At 35.3% G+C, this 15,630-nt stretch overlaps 1 protein-coding gene across 4 annotated transcripts; it reads right to left on the bottom strand.

Annotated features, from left to right (window-relative positions):
• Positions 1-244: 244 nt before the first annotated feature.
• LOC142340531 (uncharacterized) lies at positions 245-15,404 on the bottom strand. 4 transcript variants are annotated; one of them, XM_075391098.1, is made up of 6 exons: positions 15,118-15,404; positions 9,018-9,511; positions 7,306-7,705; positions 4,546-4,681; positions 3,663-4,007; positions 245-3,230 (listed from the first exon to the last, which is right to left on the bottom strand). In XM_075391098.1, the coding sequence occupies exons 2-6, from the start codon at positions 9,297-9,299 to the stop codon at positions 290-292; spliced, it is 4,104 nt and encodes a 1,367-aa protein (XP_075247213.1). In that variant the 5' UTR covers positions 9,300-9,511; positions 15,118-15,404; the 3' UTR covers positions 245-289. The 4 variants fall into 4 exon arrangements, with proteins under 4 accessions (XP_075247213.1, XP_075247215.1, XP_075247214.1 ...); XM_075391100.1 differs by having other exon boundaries at positions 9,018-9,178; XM_075391099.1 differs by lacking the exon at positions 15,118-15,404 and adding an exon at positions 14,894-14,980.
• Between the last annotated feature and the right edge of the window lie 226 nt (positions 15,405-15,630).

Raw genomic sequence — 15,630 nt, 5'->3', positions numbered from 1 at the left:
AATTAGACTACGAGTTTATCACACTCCTTTATGGCCACTATTTTTTATAGTTAACAGTGGTGATACAAGAGTGTGATTAACTTAAAGTCTATTGATGACGCGGATTTCCTGGTGTTAATTGAGCAGTAACGTTATTTCACCGGTAAGTTATGCAACTGTTGTTATCGCCACCAGAGTTGATTAAAAAATCATGCTTTAACTTGAAATATAGCAGCCGAAGAAACTGTTCTTGATTGAAGAAAAATTTCCAAACAAAAATATGATTGTAATTCTACCAACTAAAATCTAATCATAGTACAAATTGCAGCATCGTAAAAGATAAGACAAACAAAACCTTTGAAATGTTTAGAAGTGGACAGGAATTAATAAATATGTAAGTTAATCTAAGTTGACTGTTTTCAGAGTTGCCATTTGATGGATCCAAAGACTGATTAGAACTTGCATCGATAACGTTTGACGAATCTTTAATACTCTGTTCTGTTGACATATCGAAACCATTGTACCATTGGTCCATTTTATCATTAAAATCTGTATCGTAAACCCCCCTAATTTGATCTAAATGTTTTAAAGGAACGATTCCTGAATTAATATTTTCAACGATACATATTTGCTCTTCTTCGCTTATTTGGGACAGTTTTTCATCTGGAATACTTTGGAGCAATTTCGGCTGAATGCTCTTCCAAAAATTGCACTCAAGTTGCGTCAGTTCTTCAACGGGTAAGGTTATGAAAAACGGAACTGAAACGTACTGTAAGACGAACGGTCGATCAGTCGAAATTTGATTTAGCTCTACTGCCGTGAAACCTGATAAAATATAGCCAAGATCTGCTATGTCAAATTCAGTCATTTGTTCTGTTGATTTGGGAATCATTTCTAAATCTTGCAAGCGGGTTTTTAATATTTTCATATTTTCATGGCCGCAAAGTGATAGCTTTGAGAATGATCGTTTCGATAAATTGATTGTTTCGGTCGATAAACCCGACTCAGCGAAAAGACTATTAAAATCAGCAGCGCAGAAAAAATTACCCAATGCTGAAATTTCTAAAGCAGTAATATCTTTCAAGTTAGGTATTCGGTTTTGGTCTTGAAATAAGCGTAAACCCGTTTCCAGTTGTTTCAGAGAAAACGTGTTCAAATGAGAATGCAACGCTAACTCGTCATAATCAGTGAAATTTATCATTGATAATAAACTAATATCATTTTCGTACGTGTCATTGTAAGAAACCAAATATCCGAGTTCTCGTACAAAGTATCCACCCAATTTGAGTGACTCAGCTTTGCTCGTGAAATGTTCCATCTGAAACTGCTGCAAAAATTCAAGTTGTGAAATATGTTTGATACAATTTTGGAAATCATAATCAGAAATATCGTTCAGTTGATCTAAAGTGACAAATCGCAAGGATTCGCCGAAAGTTTTCATCATCGAGCAACTTGGACTTTTGTCGAATTTTTCATCGTGAGCGTATTGAATGTATGGTTTGTACCAAGCGATTGTGCGCAACTTATCAAAAGTTGCTCCAAAAATTGCCTGTATCGAGTTCTCATAAATTTTCATCTCGTAAGGATCAAGTTTTCGTTGACAGTAACTTCCTGGCTCATAAATCATGGAAGTTGCTCGTGAAAGAAGCTGAGCTATTTTCTCGTAGTAAATTCTCCGTTGCTGACCTGAATATAGAAAAGACGCAATTTTTTCTAACTCTGAAAGTCCTGAGTAAATCATAGGCCATGCAGCTCCGAATGAAAAATATGCATCCTCGTAACTTAATCCGGCTTTGGTAGCCACTTTATAAAGTGCAGAGCTTTGATGAACTGACAAACAACAATCGTGGAATAAATAGCCGTACTGAGATAAGGATTCTGGATCTAAGGTCCGTAAAATTTGCGGTGTTAACTCGCAAACCAGAGAGCCCACAGCAACTAAGTGTTCAGAATTTAATCGTGATTCATTTAGACAGTTCAGATAGAAGTTAGTGAAGTTTAATGCTTTAAAGGGCGAAAAATTCGATTTTAAATCTTCGGAATAACCGATTTTGTTGATGATGTCAAGACAACGCTTTTTTTCATCATCATTTTCCGCCGTACCCTGGAAAAATGTCAACGGCAACTCGCGTAGCATAAACGAATTGAAGTAAGACAAATACATTTGAGGAATTGTTTTCCAAGTTAAGTTCCCCTTTAAATTAAACTGCGCGCTTGAAAGCAGAACTGTCGAATCCATCGCCTTATCGGCCAATGTTCGGCTTAGTTGTGGGTTGGTTTTGTGAACATCCGAGTTTGACGTGATCAAATTTATGACGTCTAAAGAGTCAAAAGGTGATAAGTTAACTATATCGCTGATCAAAATACCAGCTAAAGACTTGTCTAGAAGTTTGACCGATCTAGCGCTTATTTTGAAATCGGGGTTTGCCTGCATAAAACCTCGTAAACGTGCCGCGTAGTTCAAAGCGCCCAGATTTGAATCGGAAGTTTCGCATCTTTGGATTAGACTTTGCTCAATTTTATCGTAGAAAAGTTGAGAATGTTCGCCATCGAGATATTGCTGGTACTCTGAGAACCAAAGGTTGCTTAAAACTGAGAACTTATAGCAATGTTGCTGAGTTGTGAATGATTCCACATTTTCTCTATCAACTGGGCCGCGTTGAAGCAACGTGTGCAAAGTTGGATCCGGGAGGTATCTTATGTTCTCAGAATTCTCTCGGAGGAAGTTTTCAAGTTCCACGTCATTAACGATTCCTGATTGGTAGAATTGATGGGGAATTCCTTTAGCGATCGGCATCAACTGTCGGGGTTCCAAAGATTTCTGCTTAGCCAGCGAGTTGCCAATTCTTTCAAAAATTAACCGAGAAAGATCGAAATCTTGCATCGGTTGCAACTTATGGTTCTGGTTGTTTATCAGTACATCTGCTAGTTTTTCCCAGAAAATCGTGTCTTTTAAATTAAGAACCCTAGTTCCCAAAATAGGCAGGTAGGGTGCAATTTGATCAGTATCGGGTTTTCTGTTACCCATAATAGATCGCACGTCCATGCGTGGGTGGTCGCTGTGGAGTTTTATGAATAGCATGTCTCGGACAATTGGGCAAACTTGTTCACTGGCCATGACTGAAGACACTAAGTGCTGCTCAAGGTGTTTGTAGCTGACCACTTTGAGTTCGTACATGAACATAGATGGAGATAGGTGTCCTATGATTGGGTCCCGGGCTACGTTTTGAAGGTAGAAGTCGTATGAATACCTGCAAAGATGAAACAATAATTAGTGTTATCTCTTCCAGATTTCCCGTGAATTAAGTTAATCTGGTGAATTTTTTCGGAGACCTTTCTTCGAGAGTGATTGAGTTCAAAATCAAAATAATCTTTCAAGACAGTTTCGTATTCAAAAACATTCCTCTTACGGAAAAATGCAAACGGAAAATTTTCTTTGCTTTGATGAGAATCGTTTCCTACTAATTATACCACAAAAATAGATTACTCATTATTGTGTATTTGCTGTAATGGGAGGTAGTTCGGTTTAAGTTCCACTAAGCTAAAAAATGAATGAGGGGGCGGAAGAGGTTATAATCGGAAAGTCTTGAAATATTTTCAATTATTAAGAACATAACTTCACAGTTCCAAAAAGGACAATTTAGCCAAAAAACTTGTAAAAGATGTTTTGAAGACAAACTTACCTTTTCATCCAGAGAAAATTGGACAATATAGGGCTGGCTAGAGCATCGGGAATTCTGGAATCCATAAACTTGAAAACAGTTTCCAAAGTCGACATTGAGTAATCATAATTCTTCACATCCACAATGAGCTGCTTGGCAAACCCTCTCGAGACACAATTGACAAGGGATCCAAGCTTGTTCTGGCTATGTCTATCGTAGAGTGGTTGGAGCCTAGACCAAAGATCCCGGCTGCGACTGAACTGGGACTCTAGTTTGTGTGCTATCAAGTGACAGAGTCCGGTATCGTCATTTTGGAAGTGGTTGCTTCTGGTTACCATTGAGATCACCGGCAGATCAAGCGAGGATCTATGGAAATGTAAGATAATTCAAAATTAAGAGTTTTATAAAGCAGAAACAGCTTTTGGTCATTTTTGTTCCAATCCATTTTTCGTGGGGGGGATTTATTAATTACATGAAAAGAGTGTTGATCGGGTTGAGCTTGAAAAAAAAACCATAAATTGCAATTCTCAAACGTTTGTAGTAATTATTAGGGTCTTGTTCGTCTTTTTACGAGTGGAAGAGTGCTATTAGTTTTCTTTAGCTGAAGTATATTTGTTCATAAATAGAATTTTCCTTCTTTTCGAGCACTGACATCTGTTTTTTTTCGTTTTTGAAAACGAAAAAAAAAACAGATGTCTGTGTTTTTTTTTCGTTTTCAAACATAAACCCCCCAACTACTATGCCTCTTAACTACTGGAAACCGGAAATCAACATACAATGATGGGGGCTACAATTTCTTGGGGGCGGGGGGGGGGTGGCTATAATTGGACGGATTCAAAAACTAAACTAAATTATATAAGCATTTCATTTTATTTGGAATGTATGTTGTTGGTATGATATATACCTGGATAGGAATGAGTCGAGGTGTCGTGGCTGGAGTCCCTGTACCATCTCGAATGAGTTGAGCAGTGGACCCACATGTTGCAGCATGAAGATACTCACTGGTCTGTCCAGACACTCTGCCACCGCATCCAGGTACGCTGGAAAAAACCAAGGACTTTAAGTGAAATTTCGATGACGGTTTTCGACGTATCGAATTAGACTTGTTAACAAAAGTAAACGCTCAAATAGCAAAATTACATATTAAACTACCTTCCTTTGAACATTTTTGGTAACATTCCGATTTCTGAATCCTTTAAAATTTATACGAGTCGACTTAAAAAATGATAGAATATTATTTGCCGTAAGTTGACAAAAATGACAAGCCTACTAATGGAGAAAACCCAGATAGAAGTTTGCAAAATTTTCAATTAGGTAATTTGCAGTTGGTTGAATCCAACGTCAAACCTGTTCAACTTGATCCTGTCTCCTTGATTTAAGCAAACTTCCGCATTGAGTTCAAAAATTTTTTTATTGCTCTCCAATGAGCAGCAATTATTGTAAGCGTGCGTGTGTCTCTTTTTAAGACTAGAAGAGGAGTTATGGTGATCTAATTTTTTAATCGGTGACTTCTCTTTTCATAGGAAGCAAAGTCAAAAACCGCACGTGAAAGCAAGTGTTTAGATCAAACTGCTGAATAAAAGGCAAAACTAGAATGAAGGAGAGAGTGACTTTAGTTCATGCAGTTTTCTAAGAGAGAGCGAGAAAGGTGAGTGTGAAAAATTTTTACTAAGAGAGCGATATTTTTTGATGACATGCAACTTTTTCAAAGTGGTTTTTTAGTTTTAGCTCTAAATTGTTCTGTCAAAACTCTCTTTCTCATTCATTTTGGCTAGCAGAAGTATGTTTGGAAAAATTTTTACCCTCTGCGGCAAATATTAGACTTTCAGATGAAATTGTGTGTTCTTTTGTCTATTCTGCCCTGTTTAATGCATTTTTAGCGCTTTTCGCAATATTTGTTTTTTTTATAGCAACTGGGGTCTTTCTTTGGTTGAGTGATCTATTCATTTAATTGATATTGATTTTTTTGCTGTGTTTGTTACAAAGAATAGAGAAACTTTTATCAAATTTTGGTTCATTTTCGACTGTTTTTTGAAAAATTTTACCTATGTCTTCTGATTTTGAGCTTTTTGAAGCAGATTTTTGTTCCCTAGTTCATCGAAAGCTGTTTAATATGTGCTGTTACAAAGAGATCACAGGTCAGGGTTATGTAGTGCAGTTTATATAATTTAATAAAGGATACATTTTTGTAATTTTTCATGTTTTCTGTTTGCTTCTTTAATTGTTGGTTAGCGGGTCACTGACAGGCACTGGTTGGATCACCAATTGAGCAGGGAAACAATTTTATCTGAATAATTGTTGGGAAGCAGCATTTAGCAAATTATAGCTTGGGAAGCAGCATCTAGTTTTTTTTTAAATAATTTGGAAACCATAATTTTTTTTCTTGGTTCTCTCCATGTGCATCGTTTTATTGTTTTTTCATTTGGTGTTTTTTCAATTGGTGGTCATTTATCAAAACACACGAAATTTAACTGCAAGTTAATTTACCAATAATTGTTTTGGGGTCGCAAGTTGTGCAGGTATTTTCTGAAATTTTTTCATCATAATTTAACAGATTAGATTTCTCTAATGTTAATTTTACTGTTATAGTTCAAAATACCGAACAAAGATATGTTGAGAAAATATTTGCTCAGAAAGTATTTGTCTGTGGCCTAAGCGGATATTCATACATTGAGTCGGTTCCGGAGTCTTGCGGCTAAGTTTTTATGTTGATTTTTTGCTTGACCGTTTTCGCGCTTTTCCTCTATATTAATCTTTGACTTCTCGCGTGACTTTTTCATTTTGTTGACATCTCATGTGACTTTTTCGAATTTTGAGTGCTTTCATTTGCTTTCACTCAGAAATAAAGTTTGTTGTTCGAATAAAATTGATTGTTAGAGAGACAATTACAAGGCCCTGATAGACGCGTGCTTAATACCTCAGTTGAGGTGAAGGAATCGGACTCAGGAGGTCAGGGATTGCACCTTGTCTTCGGCTAATGTTTTTGCTTCCTTAAAGAAAAAGTAATCTTGGCTACAGCCCCTGAATTAAATTGTCCCGTCTGTCATTCTAGAGCAGTTTTTCCGACGCTAGTCGGCTTATATTATTATCAAGTTGAACAGATTTCACGTGGGACTGAACTTACAGCTTCTTACGAAAAATGCAAAACTTCTCATTAAAGATTATTAATGGATTGAATCGAGGCGTAAACCATTAATGAGGACCATCGAAAAAAAGTATAATGTTATTGATTTACAAGGGATGTAATTTTATTGACTCGGTTTCGATCCGTTACTGAATAGTATCATTGCGCACTTGAATTACTGGACGGTTTAGTTATATTATCGGATATAAAAATCACGTTTGTCGGCAAATTAATTTCAGCAAAAGTTTTGTTTAAAGTTCACCAATGGTGGTTTTTAAGGCTGATTTTTATGTTTCCAGTTGAGCTGAAATCCAGGAAAGTTAATTTGGACCTTTTATGTTTGTACCCCCCCCCCCCTCCAGTTGCAGAGCACCAGCCATTGCATAGTAAATCATTGTAAAAATACTGCACGTGCTCTTTGGGGGTGCAAATATTTATTATGCACCCACTTAGCTGGGGTGGGAGGGGCGCAGGAACGGAAGAGATCAATATATATTTTTTTGGAAAATCATGGAAAAGTAAACAGGACAGATTGTCTACCTGTTTTCAACAGTTTCGTGTCGTGTCTATTCAGCAACTGTTGTCCGGAAACCATTCCCCTATTTCCGCCACTTTCTGATGTCATTCCCACGTGACCCACAAGCTCATTGTTCACGTTGCTTCTCAGGAACCACGAATCTGTCGACGTTAAAATGTACAGCTTTGAAAGATCGTTCACACTTGAGCCGTCCGAATTTGGGGAGCTGGACGATTGTAAAATTGTAAGAATCGTTTGCCAGTGTTGAAGTTCGAGGAATTCTTTTCTCAGCGAGAGAAGAACGGATGCCGAGGTGATGGTTTGAAGAGAAGTTTTTGTGACAGTCGAGGAGCTGTCTCTTGAGATTGAGGAATGTTCGAATGGGATTTGCTGACAGTCTGTCACTTTGGTTCGGGTCGCAAGCTAAAACAGCGTTCTTACGTAGATAAATGTTTGTACTATTAATTAGTGCTGATACACAGTCTCACCCAAATAAAGGCAAATGCACATTAATGGGTCGCAAGTATTTGGGGACAGGAGGGCCGAGGAGGTTGGGAAGTCACAATGGGGGGGGGGGTCTTCCTGTCGTCCTTATTACAGTCCTCTGTAATAAAGGGTTCTCGATAATAAAGGGTTCTCTTAAATTTTGAAGGGTTCTCGATTTTTTCAACTTTTTAAGAACTTCTTCAATCACGAGAAATTCTGGAATCCTTTAAAGCCCTGTCTCTTACTATCTATAAAAGTCACGTGTTCAAATTATGCGTATAAAAGGACGCCTTTCTTGTAATGGGCTAAAATATCAAAAAGAGGTGAAAATTAATTCCTTAACGGGCAATTAAATTACAATTAAAGCTGTTTAGAATACACTATGATGAAAACAATAGCCCAGCGGTGCCGTTATTTGACAAATAGGGCATTTCAACTGCGTAAATTGTTACGTCCGCTTCGTCCTATAATAAGGAAGCGTTCTATTGTCAAAAATGAAAAAAAAATGAAAATTTTTATCTGTTTATGACTATTGTTACAGTGTTAATACGCCGCATCACCTGAAAAGACTTCAAAGTATAATCTAAATACTTTTAAATAAATTTTCTCCTGATAAAATCAAGATAGATACAACCCCCTTGCGCACCTCTTTTTAAAACAGTGTCTTCTGCTAAAGGATAAATCATAATTTGTAACTAGGATTCTTAAACGAGGTGGGTCAGATCCAAGTTTTAATTTGTAAAATAAAGATATTCGATCAGCTTTAAGACAACTTGATATAAAATCCGCACCGTTGTGCGCGCCCAGTTAAGACACAGGTGCCATTGCAAAGAAAATGGTCGAGTGAATATAGCACGTGTACTTAAGGGGGGATAATATGCACCCACGAACCACGAAACATGTGAGCACAAACGGAAAAAAAGAAAAAATCTAAATAGCCGTTAACCGCAGGATGAAACTCGAAATTTTTCTCTGAATGAAGTATTTCAGCCCCTTACACTTACAGTAACAAGAAAAGGAGAAATGCTCCAAACGATTTTAGGATCTTTTCCGTTTGCCCCCCCCCCCCCCCCCCCGCACGTACTGGGGGCACAAACGGAAAAGATCCCGATTTTTCATGGAAGGTAGTCAAAGTGATTCCATTACTGATTTGAACTGAACTGATAATAATAATAAAAATTATCGATTGCGAACCAAGATTTAATTTTTTTAATTTAATTTTTAAAAAACGTATCTTAAAAAAACTTACAGGTAGTTGTTGAATCTCCGTGATAACATATCTGTTCACACTTTCCCTCTCAAATTGCATCACACACCATCTGGGAACTACGGAGCCCGTCAATTCCTCCTTCTGAGACGCTTCGTCCTGATTGGTCAAACCGTCTCCTGACGTCAGCACCGCGTAGCTCTCTGATTGGTCGATTAGAAATGCAGCTGATATGATTAAGATCAGTAATTGCGAATATGGAAATGATTTTTTGTGATTTTGGGTTTGGAATTTAGTTTTACAGAAAAATTGCAACGAAGGCATAGTGATAAAGGGTAATAAATAAGATATAAAACGGAAGTTATGATCAAAACTGATTTTATAATAAATGTCTGATCAAAGTAAATAAATTCGGATAAGATGAAGAGAATGAGTGAAAATCAGAGAGAATAAGGTTAGTAAATCAAGGGTGATCAGGAAAATGTTTCTAAAAAGTGGCCAAAAATTGGTGTCCGATTATCTTTAGTTGTTCGTATCTAAAACAAAAGGCAAAACTATCAAAGTTTCAAAAACTGCCCCAAAAAAATTAACTATTTTTTGTCCACTTTTTACGTGCTGGAAGATATGAACCAGGTTTATGAAACAAAGTACTATAAAAAATTTCAGACCAAAGCTTTCAAACGCGATTGTTATTTTGTTAATCAGGGTTTTTTAAGTTTTTTTTTTAAAAATAGATGTTAACGTTATCGTTGTTTCGATAATTTTATAAACCAATGATAACTTTTGATAGCGTTGGTTGCGTTTAGTCTCGTTAGAGTTAGTTGGGGGCTAATTTGACTACACTTCGAAATCAAGCGACGTTTGGTTGACGTTTGCAATATATCATTTATTTGCATGTTTGAAACCGATATGAGATATGATACTATTTGTACAATTGGGCCAAATCAACTTTATCGCTCCCGAAATTACATGTTACACACACGTGAGTTTATCTCTAGATCTAGTTAGCTTGTTGGCTAACTAGTAATAATCACCTCTTAACTACAAGCACAGGTAGCCACAATCAACAATGGGTAAATAAACGAAGTCTAGAATAAATAATAAATTAATAATTAATATCCCCCATACCCCCCCCCCCCCACTTTGTCGCCAACTGGCCTCACAGGAAGTGATTACAAACTCTATTTCAACAAATAAAAGCCATCGACAAACACAGTTATAATGTGCATCATGATCTGGTCAATAAATGATAGATCACAATTTCATTTTATCGCAATTTATTGCAAACTTACTCAACATTTTCGTGCGCGTACTTCGAACGAAATATTTCATATCTCTGAGGTTAAATTGATTATTGATCATATTACTCTTCGGCAAACAAGTTTTCAAGTTTCAATCTTATTTGTGTTTGCTTAATAGTTGTTTATAAAAGATGCCAGCTTGATTGATAAAAATCGGGTACTTGTTTATTGATTTTGAGCTTTCTATCCCCCCCCCCCCCCCCAAGGTATAGCCCTGGTTCTGACAATAAGGCGAGCAACGAGATGTTGAAAAAAGTGTTCAAAAACCCAGATCTAATTTAATTAAATGTTCCCAGGCTTTGTTTTTGTTTATTGTTTTTGTTTATTGTTTGTGATTAGTTAGATCACACCTTGACGTAAACAAACAATGTGAAGAGATTGATGCTGTTTTATCTTTTCAATCAGAATTGAAGTGTTATATAGATATCAGCTTGCATATGTAAACACTGCCCCCTTACCCTTCCCCTTAACCAAATTTCAAAATTTAGTTTTCATTACCAAGTATGAGCAAACTAGAAATTTTTACAGCCTAAAAAGAGGTGGAACTATTAATGAAAAATTACGTATACATACCGATATAAAGGCGTAAAAAGACCAATCAGAGAAACAGTTGCAAAAAAGATGTTGATCTAACAAAGTTATAATGTTTAGATCACTGCTAAATATTTGCTCATCACTCGAATTAGATAAATTAAAATTAGATTAAAAAGTATCGTTGATGTTCCAGCTAAATTCAGTGCTGATAGAACTTTCAAGATTCTCAAAACTCTGATGTTAAAATCAGCTAATTTTCGGAGAGACAGAATTCAAGTTAAAAAAGACCTACCTGTAAAAGCAATTAACAATTTCTTGAATACTTTGTTTGATTTCAAGCGGATGTGTAGATCAAATTGATGTTAGCGGTGATTGGTCTTTGTTTGACCATCTTGACTGAGCAAATAAAAATTTCAGGCCCTGTTTACTAGTTCATACGTTATGTGATACTCTAAAACTCGTGCAATTTGTTAGGTTTGATTTACTTAGGGCGACAGGTAACAATTTTCTAAGTATCACATCCGCATCTTGAGTTTGTTCAGCTATTTCGGCACTATTTTTTCACATCCGGCACTGAACGATATAAATTTTTCAATTGAAGTTGCTTTCGATTAAAAAATGCATTTTGGTGTCTTTCGTGTGAATGAAGATGAATAGATGTTATCAGAGTTCTAGTAACTTCAACTTCAGAAAATCAAAAATTACGATTGCAGTTCTATTTCTGTTATTTGGGTTCTAGCGGCAGCCTCGCAGCAGAAACTCATGTGATCATAATTATGATTTTTTAAATTTTTAATTTGGGCACAGGTTGTCAAAAATAGGATAAATCATCATTTAAAATTGTTGTTCTTAGCCTTCTCGTCATCCAGTATAAGCTTATATTCTAAATATTGGGTTTACCATCTGCCCATTCGCGTCTCGCAAAATAGAAAAGAAAAATGATTGTTCAACATTTTGACGGGTTTTTTTTTATTTTTACAAATAAATTTGGTAAACGCACGAAAAAAGTTAATTGTCAAAAACTTCCCATCTGAACTTGAAATGTAGTCAATTATAACTTACACTCCGAAAGCATTTTTGCATTTTTAGATGTTACCATCAAATTTGGATAAAATTAAGTACAGCAATTAAAATATTTTTTTCTCCTGAAAATGCTAACTTTTGAAATTACAATTTAAAAGAGCAAAAAATTTTCTGCTCCCTGCATACGCTACAAATTCTGAAAAAAAACATTGAAAAAAGTACTGAAATTGTTCTACTTATTTCACAAATTTCATTAAATTGCTATTAAAACTCAACAATCATGCCATTTTTTTTCTCTGACTAATGTTGAGTCAAACTCTAAAGTGCATCAACTATTTTCAAGTCGAGAGACAAGTGCGTCTGTTGTCAAATTCGTTTTTTTTAAAAATAGAGTTGAAATTGAACAAAAAATTTTGTCCAAAGCGCATTCTAAAGGCATCAGCATATATCAGAATAGATTGAAATACGAAAATAAAGTCCCATAGTTTTTCCGATACTCTGTTGGTCGGTGAAAAAAATCTTATCGCGTTTTTCAGCAGTGGAACTTGGTCGTCGATTGTTTCACAAGTTTTCACCTTTTCCATTTTTGTGTTCTAAATATAGTTGGGTGGTTGAATTGTTTTATTCCTGTATTTAAGGAACTCCACAAAAACAACTGAACTTTAAAAAAGCCATGCGAGGCATCAGAAAGTAAAATCATTAAGGTATACTGTAGTCTAGTGCAGTCGGAGACAAAACTGAATCTTTGGCAAGATTACATTTGTTAAGTCAATATACATTAAACACCATGTTTTAAGCAAACTATTTTATGAACCCCGAAATTGCTTAAAACTTCTTTACTGTTTTATTTTCAGAAACTAAACTTTCGATTGCTTAATGCAAAACGAAATTGACCTGATGATGCAACTTGGTTTCGCTCATAAAAACAGTTTGCTAAAGATTTTTTCGCGTTATTTTGTTTTTAACCTGAGCAAAAAATCAAATTTTCTGGTATCTCGCTCCGTTCAAGAAAACGTCGGAAACAAATAGTTTTTTTCAGGAAAAACAAAATTTCATGTTTGTAAATATTCTATTTCTCACTGATTTATTTTCAGTTTTTCAATCGCATAGTTATTGGTCTGACAAATATGTAAATTTCCTGAATACTTTTGAGTAGGATTGGCACCGGCGTCCGAAAAAAACAGTACTGATCTTCGGCACGCTTATTGTACTCAAAAGTATTCAAATAAATTGTATACTTATAAGGAGAATAATTATGCGATTGAGAAATTGAAGATAAATCAGTGAAAAATAGAATATTGGTAACCATGAAATTTCGTTTTTTTTTTCAAAAAAGCAGAGTCATAGATTCGAATTGTATGATCGATTCAGTTCTGTCATGTTGTTTACCGTTATCCTTGATAACTCATTTGAACTTCTATAATTCTCCGGAACTTCTACGAAGTAATTTTCTAATTATTTTAACCGGAAAATTATTGATTATTATTAATTATTAATTTTCCGGTTAAAATAATTGGAAAATTACTTCTTAGAATTATTGACAGCTATTAACTGAGTATGTAACTTCTCTCCATAGATAAAAACAGAACGAAGTACCCAAATTTCTAAAATGATAATTCTCAAATTCCAATTGATACAAAAATTTACCTGTGAGGTTTTACAATACAAAAAAGGACATCTTGCAATCGCTGACAATTCTGATGATATTTTTAGCAGTTATTTTTCTATGAACGTTGCGGGAAACGAAGTGGCTGATTAAAAGCCTGAAAACAGGTAAATGATAATCATAATACTTCTTGCATCATTTTAATTTAACTCTCGATAAGTAAAGGTGTCAATTTAATCAATTGGGTCTGGCTAAGCTTTATTAGATTGAGTAAAAAGGCTTTGTTGATCAGAATATCTTACACAAAAGAGGACAGTCTGACCCAAATTGAGTGGCTGGCCCTCTTTTGAGAATGAGCACGTGAACACGTACACACCCTATTTCACATCATTTCGTTATAAGTGCAAATTTATAACTTGGGCTTAGTTATTCAAATCGAGGTTCTGAAAGTTGGCGAATTTCTCTGATTTGTGATACTTAATTTCATAGTTCGCTATGGCGTTTTTAAGTGTTGTTCTTAACCCCATGATGTGCTATCGATGCTAAAAAAAATCATTTCTTAGTTTCTCAGATTTCATCTTAGTCGAGGTTCCTAATGCTATAATGTGCTATCAGTGTTTATGATAAATTTAAGACTTGAAAACAAGAGAAAGTTGTTCATTGGTTACCTAAAATCAGTGGGGTATAAATTCGATAAAGTTGACCAAACGATTTGAGCAATTATGTTGAACTACCACATTTTATCCAATTTTTCTTCAAGTAACATTTAATACGATGGATTGATTTTTCCTATCAAATAATGAAACACTCAGGTGTAAGTTTTAAAACGGCGGATCTCTGCAGCGCTAGATTCTACAATGAAAGTTTTTGCTATCTACAGCGCCAAATTTTAAACTTGCATCTCGAGTCTGGCTTGCATCTTGAGTCGCTACACGGTTCTCGATTAATGCCAGATTTTTTCAGTGACTTCATCACAGTCACGTAAATTATATATTGCCCAGGACGAGGTCCCAGACCTAAAGTTGGTGTTTCTAGAACGTCCCGAGGGAACAACCAGCTTATGTCCAGATTGTCCCACATAAAAAATGGTAGTGTTTAGACGTTCGTCCAGTCAGAACATTTGTAAACTTTTTGTACGCTTAAAAGCAATTAAGTCCATATTTGACTTAAGTGTGTCCTATTATTATATTTTTATGACGGAAAAACCGATACAATGAGAAGAAAAAAATCTGTGTATTAAATAGTCTGTACTTACCAATTTGGAAAATAATGAATCCACTCTCTCGTTTGAAAAGGTTATCAATTTTTGTAATTTGCAACAATATTTGAATTTGAAATTATTTAAAATTTCACAAAAAAAGCGCGCAAATCCAGTGATATCTAATCAACGCAACCAAAAAGTGTGCTAATAGGGAAAATTATCTCTTTAGGAAATAATAAGGGAAACAATTAACCTCAATTTCGATCCACAACTTAGCGAATTTACAAGATTAAATTGTCAAAAATTGTTATTTTCAAGTCTATTGAAATCTTTATTTTTGTTTTGCTATTCTTTGTAGTCTCAATACAAATAATGAACATCCACTACTTAGGTACATTTTGTTAAATTACTTTTTACTGCTTCGCTAGTCTAAAAAATGAGTTAATCAGTCAAGTTGAACTATTTATTTGTTCATACCTTGCCTTGTTGTTCCAGCCCAATGACGCCGAATATTAACCCCCTTCTGTCTCAAGACAAAATGAATCTAGGCTAATTATCAAAATTGAAGGGAAAAATTTGGAAAATTTTAAGCATTTTCCCTAGAAGTGAAAGCAGAAATGGGAGAATTTTTATGGCGTAAAATGTAGTTTTCAATCACTCAGATTTCGAAACAGTCGAAAGAAGCAAAATTTATTAAATTAGCTTGGTGAAAAATGTGGTTTTCTAGTTGAATTCAATTATTAATAAACTGTAATAACATTTTCTCAATATTCTTATCACCTTTCTGATTGATCACTTTAGTGTGTTTTCCCTCTTACGGGGCCGCCAGGGTGGATGGGGGGGGAGGGGGGAATGAGTTGGGGGTGATTCTTTGCACCCAAAAATCTGCACGCAGTTAGCACTCAAAGCAATAACAATATATTGAGGAGCTAGATATTATATTGGAATTGAGCGACTTGTTTTATCGGGAATTAAGTAGGATTTGATAAA

This window comes from Convolutriloba macropyga, chromosome 6 (assembly GCF_964194025.1).
Source record: "Convolutriloba macropyga chromosome 6, txConMacr16.3, whole genome shotgun sequence".
NCBI lineage: Eukaryota > Metazoa > Xenacoelomorpha > Acoela > Convolutidae > Convolutriloba > Convolutriloba macropyga.
The sequence above is the reverse complement of the archived record's forward strand: the minus strand, read 5'-3'. Positions and strand labels throughout refer to the sequence as shown.

What these genes read in the sequence shown, in the direction of transcription:
- LOC142340531 (XM_075391098.1), bottom strand. Translation starts at nt 9,299, where the DNA reads ATGCCTTCGTTGCAATTTTTCTGTAAAACTAAATTCCAAACCCAAAAT. An exon ending in CGGAGATTCAACAACTACCT is followed by an intron (nt 7,706 to 9,017) that starts GTAAGTTTTTTT and finishes ACGCTGTTTTAG; the next exon opens with CTTGCGACCCGAACCAAAGT. An exon ending in CACGAAACTGTTGAAAACAG is followed by an intron (nt 4,682 to 7,305) that starts GTAGACAATCTG and finishes GGTTTTTTCCAG; the next exon opens with CGTACCTGGATGCGGTGGCA.